The sequence below is a fragment of the Harpegnathos saltator genome, unplaced genomic scaffold (genome assembly GCF_003227715.2).
Source record: "Harpegnathos saltator strain DR-91 unplaced genomic scaffold, Hsal_v8.6 scaffold557, whole genome shotgun sequence".
Taxonomy (NCBI): Eukaryota; Metazoa; Arthropoda; class Insecta; order Hymenoptera; family Formicidae; genus Harpegnathos; species Harpegnathos saltator.
Window position 1 is genome coordinate 427,415 of NW_020230379.1, and position 6,643 is coordinate 434,057.

Genomic DNA, 6,643 nt, shown 5'->3' on the forward strand with positions numbered 1-6,643 from the left:
TCTTTCCATTCTTTTATTTCCTAATACTGAGCGGCTTATTAATAATGTGCGATTTTTTCACTGTTTTACAATGCACTGTGACATTATATGTGTATATATTTCTAATATTTCTTAAACACTGTCACTCCTATACTGCTGTACAACTTCACACTGGGCACTCTAACCTTAACAAATTACAGCCAATCACCAATGCGGCACCAAAGGTACCACGTGATAACTTACCTCGTCCCTCACGACGTCTTCACCCCCCGCTGAATAGGCTCCAACCCCTTATTCCTATATCCATGCGGTAACTACTGTGGGGACTTTGAGTTCCCCAAGGCGCACGTATCCGTTTCCGTGCGGCGCTATAGAATGCGCGCAAGTCTCACTCGTGCGCGGAAAAAGAGCAACGGAAAGCAGTAACCGTTGGAAGCGCTCACAGAGCACACTGAACACAGTCGCTAGTTCTTAGCTTCGATTGTTTCTTCCGTTGTGATCCTTGTGTGATACTGCGATTTTTACACGCGGTCGCATGTGTGCGAGAGCAAGCAGGCAGGTGCATCGGCCCCTATCTGTCTACACATGTACAAGTCCCGCTGTGACCTGTATGCGTGCGTGAGCAACGACTTTTGTACTTTGAGGCGCATGCGCCACATCTGTGATTCACGTGCTCTGCGACTGGCAGGCACGTGCGCAATTAAGATACCAAAGGAAAAGAACACGCCTAGGTTGATTTAGAAACCTACGCTCCACTTGCAATCGACGAGAGAACAAGAGGACATCAAAAACCCTAAATTGGTGACCCCGACACCTAAATTGGTAACCGGACAAGATTCGCAGTGCAACGGAAGAAGAGAGAGACATTGTGCCTATTCCAACGGATCTTCTGGCTGAGGTCACCTTGCCGACCGGTGAAAATTCAAATTTCCCAAAAATTGGAAACATTTGTCCGCATCGGGTGATTCCGCCACCATCGGACAGCTTCGCTTCGATGAAAGGCAGAATCGAGCTGTGAGTGGTTGAAGACTCGGTGCTGTGCGCGTAGTGACTATCGGCGCATGCGTGACAAACTCTGATTGGTCGGAGACTCGGTGCTGTGCGCGTAGTGACTATCGGCGCATGCGTGACAAACTCTGATTGGTCGGAGAATCGGTGCTGTGCGCGTGGTGACCATCGGCACATGCGTGACGGGTTCTGATTGGCTGAGACTCTGCTCTGCGCATGCAGTCATCGTGAATGTGACACGTGCAGTTCTACAACAGTAAAAATTCTGATCAAGTGCCACACACTTTTTCGCGCCTGTTTGCAACGCGATAGCCGCACACGCAATTTTTATCAGTGCCTCGAGTAAAAAACTGCGTACAATCGTATTCACTCCGTGAATCCGAACAGAGACATCATGTCGCTACATCACACCCCTCCGTCCAGGGGATCGGAGCAGCCACCCGTCACACCGGCAGGGCCAAGCGACATCGAACTACCTCACGGGAGTGCACCCCAATTGGAGCCGCTCATTGACATGGGGCCTCCGTTCAGCGACAATGTCATCGAGTCCATCACAGCGTGTGAAATTCCACCGTTTTGGAAACAACAGCCAGCTCTGTGGTTCGCTCAAATAGAATCACTATTCCAGATACATCGTGTTCGCTCTGATGACGGCAGATATCACCTTGTCATCGGTGCACTCGACTCTAAAGCAATTCAGGAAATAGCGGACATCCTGGCATCACCACCTGTCATTGACAAGTATGTCACTTTGAAAACGCAGTTACTTGCACGTTTCGCAGATTCTGCAGACAAGCAGCTCCACCGTCTACTCACAGACTTGGAGCTTGGCAATCGCAAGCCCTCGCAACTCCTCCGTCACATGAGGACGCTTGCAGGCGACCGAGTGTCACAGGACATCCTGCGAGTGCGCTGGCTAGCACTTCTACCACCCGGGATACAGCGAGTCCTCAAGATCCTCCGGACAACCTGTTTGGAGGACCTCTCAACAGTTGCAGACGAGCTCATGGAAGGCTCTTCTACATCTCAAGTTCTTGCAGTTGCTGCACCACATTCACTGTCACCAGGTAGACTGGGAGCTGCAACCTCTGCCGACACCCAAACCATTCAGCGGTTAGGAGAAGCAGTGACCACCATGCAACAGTCCGTCGCACACCTGACGACTCTGCTTGAGCGCCTGCTGCCTGCTGTTGTCCACCAAGGACAGCCCACCCAGCGTCAACGTACACGTTCCAGGTCGCGTTCTCGTAACAGCCATACTCAGCAACTAACCAGTCAGTGGTGCTATTACCACCGCCGCTTCGGTGCTGCTACGAGACGATGCCAGCAGCCGTGCAGCTTTACATTCCAAGCCACCAATGCAAATGGCGCGGGAAACTGATGTCACTGCCGTTGACACAGGCAATCGGCGACAGCACAGCAGCGCCTAGTGAGAAAAGACTCCACGTTTTTGATAGGACCACGAACATTAGGTTCTTGGTCGACTCTGGATCCGTTGTTTCACTGATTCCTCGGAAGTCCGTGTACAGGAAGCTCACTCCTACCGAGCTACAACTATTCGCCGCCAATTCATCAGCCATCTGCACATTTGGTCAGCAGCCGCTCACCCTCGACCTCGGACTTCGCCGCGCATTAAAATGGTCGTTCATCATTGCTGATGTGAACTCAGCGATCATCGGAGCTGATTTTCTCTCACACTATGGTCTAATCATCGATCTTTCTCGACAACGCCTTGTGGATTCAAAAACCAGCCTTGTCACACAGGGTCAGGTATGTGAGACAACCATTTTTAGTGTCTCCGCAACCAGCCAGCACAATCTTTCGAACTCACCACACCGAGAGGCATATGCCACACTACTGGACTCGCACGCTGCAGTCTTTGCACTAAGGCCAACTCCTTCAGCGATCCGCTTTGACGGAATCGCACATCACATAGAAACCACAAGACCTCCAGTGTTCGAGCGTCCACGACGACTTCTAGGTGACAAATTGGCAGCCGCCAAGGCAGACTTCGACCTTCTCTTGCATCTCGGGGTCGTGCAACCTTCACGCAGTCAATGGGCGAGTCCGATACACATGGTGCAGATAAACCAAGGTGGCTGGCGCACAACAGGTGATTATCGGCGTCTAAATTCTCAAACTGTTCCAGACAGATATCCGATTCCACGAATAGAGGACATCCTGCAACAGTTGCACGGGAAAAAGGTCTTTTCCACGCTAGACCTAATCCGAGCTTATCACCAAATTCCTGTTGCACCGGAGGACGTCCCCAAAACCGCTGTCACGACACCTTTCGGCCTGTTTGAATTCTTAGGCATGCCGCCTGGACTCCGAAATGCCACGCAAACGTTCCAACGGCACATGAACAATATACTGCGCGGGATCAACTTTGCTGCATGCTACGTGAATGACATCATCGTCTTCTCAGACAGTCATGAAGAACATCTTCAACATCTCGATGCCGTTCTCAGAGTGCTCCAGGAGAACAACCTTCCAGTCCATGCGACCAAATCCTTCTTTGGACAGGATTCTGTGCGTTATCTCGGCTACACCGTCTCACAGGCTGGACTTAAACTACCACTCGACAGGGTAACAGCCATTCAACAGTTCCCAAAACCCAAGACCATCGCAGATCCACGCCGCTTCTTGAGGATGGTAAACTATTACCGTCGAGTATTGCCGAATGCCGCTCAACAGCAAGCTCCGCTAACTAGACACCTGAAGGATGCGAAGAAGAGGGACAAGCGAGAGATTCCCTGGACAGCGGAGACAGAGGCTGCGTTCCAGAAATGCAAGGACGCATTGACAGCTGCCACACATTCAGCCTTCCTCGCTCCGGATGCACCTCTCACACTGACGACCGATGCTGCTGACTCCGCTATAGGCGCGTCACTCGAGCAGCAGATAGACGGACACTGGCAGCCGCTTGGATTCTTCTCACGGAAACTCTCTTCGGCCGAGCAGAAATACTCCACATATGACCGAGAGCTTCTTGCTGTGTTCGCCGTCAAATTCTTCAGACATATACTTGAAGGAAGAGTATTCCAGGTACGGACAGACCACCGACCGCTAACATACGCTTTTAGCAGGAAGGCAGAAAAGAGCTCGCCACGCCAGCTGAAACAACTGGACTACATCTCGCAGTTCACCACGGACATAGTCCATGTGAGAGGCGAAAACAACGTGGTTGCAGACACGCTCTCCAGGATCAGCGCAATTGAGATGCCAAGCACACTCTCAGCGGAAATCATTGCAAGGAAGCATATCCAGAACTCGTAGACATCGTAAGATCCACGTCGCTCGAGCTGAACCACCTTCGGATCGAGGAAGAAGACATCTGGTGTGATGTCTCGATGAGCATAGTACGACCGTACCTATCACAACCACTTCGACGCAAGGCATTCGACGCCATCCATGGTCCGGCTCATCCGAGCGCTCGCTCAACGCTGAAGTGCATCAAACAGAAATTCATCTGGCCAGGCATCAACCAAGACGTTTCTCGCTGAGCACGCGAGTGTTTACCGTGCCAGCGATCAAAAGTCAGCAGGCACAACAAATCACAGCCTGAATACATCGAAGCAGCGGACAACCGATTCAATCACATCCATTTGGACCTGATAAAGCTACCGCCTGTACGAGATAACCGCTATTGCCTCACAATCATAGATCGTTTTTCCAGATGGCTAGTTGCACTTCCACTACCGAACATTGAAGCAGACACTGTAACATCCGCTCTCTTCAATCACTGGATATGCAACTTCGGAACTCTACTGACAATCACCACAGATCAAGGAACGCAATTTGAATCTGCACTCTTCCAGTCATTAGCGCGGCTAATTGGCGCAACTCGGATTCGCACTACGCCGTATCATTCACAAGCGAACGGACTTATCGAACGCTGGCATCGCACCCTGAAGGCAGCGCTGAGATGCTACGCACCAACACCGTGGCTGGACATCTTACCAACCGTTCTTCTTGGCCTAAGAACATGCGTGAAGGAGGACCTGCAAGCGTCTCCAGCAGAGCTTCTCTTCGGCATAACACTACGGTTACCGGGTGAATTTTTTGTTCATGAGGATCCACCGGCTGATCCATTTATATTTCTAGAAAATTCCGCGAGTATATTCGTAAGATCCGTCCAACTGCAACAGTTCATCACACAAACGCGAAACCGTTCGTTTTCCGAGATCTGTACACTTGTTCGCACGTTTTCCGTCGCATTGATTCTGTTCGCCGACCGCTCGATCCGCCGTATTCGGGTCCTCACCAAGTAATCAGGCGAATAACAGACCGCGTATTCCTCGTGGATATCAATGGTGAGGAAAAAACTTTGTCAACAGAGTCGCTAAAACCCGCGTTTACTATGTCAGAAGATAGCGGCTCCGAACAGCCGCAAATAAGTGATCCGCGTCCGTCCACTTCGTCCGCGCCGCAAATCAAAACGTACGCGAAAAAAAAAAACAAGTTTCGTTTCTCTCTGCCTAGAGAGGCACTGAGGGGGGAGTACCTGTGGGGACTTTGAGTTCCCCAAAGCGCACGCATCCGTTTCCGTGCGGCGCTATAGAGCGCGCGCAAGTCTCACTCGTGCGCGGAAAAAGAGCAACGGAAAGCAGTAACCGTTGAAAGCGCTCACAGAGCGCTGAACACTGAACACAGTCGCTAGTTCTTAGCTTCGATTGTTTCTTCCGTTGTCTTGTGTGATACTGCGATTTTTACACGCGGTCGCGTGCGTGCGAGAGCAAGCAGGCAGGTGCATCGGCCCCTGTCTGTCTACACATGTACAAGTCTCGCTGTGACCTGTATGCGTGCGAGAGCAACGACTTTTGTACTTTGAGGCGCATACGCCACATCTGTGATTCACGTGCTCTGTGACTGGCAGGCACGTGCGTAATAAAAATACCAAAGGAAAAGAACACGCCTAGGTTGATTTAGGAACCTACCCTCCACTTGCAATCGACGAGAGAGCAAGAGGACATCAAAAACCCTAAACTATATTGACAGCTAGGGCCATCTATAGGCAAATTCCGGTTTCATATTTACAGACCTGGTATTATTATATATTGCTAGGTTTCACGTAGGACGCAATGTTAAAACATACAAAAATTAATTTTCAGCTGCTTACAGATATTGATATGGTAATATTTATCGAACGCGGTATACGCGGTGGTCTGAGTCAATGTTCCAGTAGATACGCAAAAGCCAATAATAAATACATGCAATCTTACGATTCATCGAAACCATTCTCATATCTTATGTACTTTGATATAAATAATTTGTATGGTTGGGCAATGTGTCAACCACTGCCATACGCCGAATTTGAATCGGTTGATGATACGTCGAATTTTGATGTATCATCAATCCCACCGGATTCGCCCACAGGTTATATTTTCGAGGTCGACATGGAGTATCTCAACATCTACATGATGCATACACGGATCTACCGTTCTGTTCAACGCGAACCAAGCCACCGGGCAAAAAGCAAGAGAAACTCCTTGCAACTTTATATCAGCGTTATATTATTCATTATCGCAACCTGCAACAGTGTATGCACCATGGCTTTCGTATCGGAAAGATTCACCGCATACTACAATTCGCACAATCTCCATGGCTTCGCGACTATATAGAATTAAATACACAGTTTCGAACACATGCAACA

The 6,643-nt window shown here is 49.9% G+C and overlaps 1 protein-coding gene across 1 annotated transcript; it reads left to right on the forward strand.

The window, feature by feature from the left end:
• Positions 1-1,381: 1,381 nt before the first annotated feature.
• On the forward strand, positions 1,382-2,368 carry LOC112589622 (uncharacterized). Its single transcript, XM_025303600.1, has one exon. The coding sequence runs from the start codon at positions 1,382-1,384 to the stop codon at positions 2,366-2,368; it is 987 nt and encodes a 328-aa protein (XP_025159385.1).
• The last annotated feature ends 4,275 nt before the right edge of the window (positions 2,369-6,643 follow it).

Bases quoted from the DNA above. Each gene is read 5' to 3' on its own strand.
- LOC112589622 (XM_025303600.1), top strand. From the start codon at position 1,382: ATGTCGCTACATCACACCCCTCCGTCCAGGGGATCGGAGCAGCCACCC.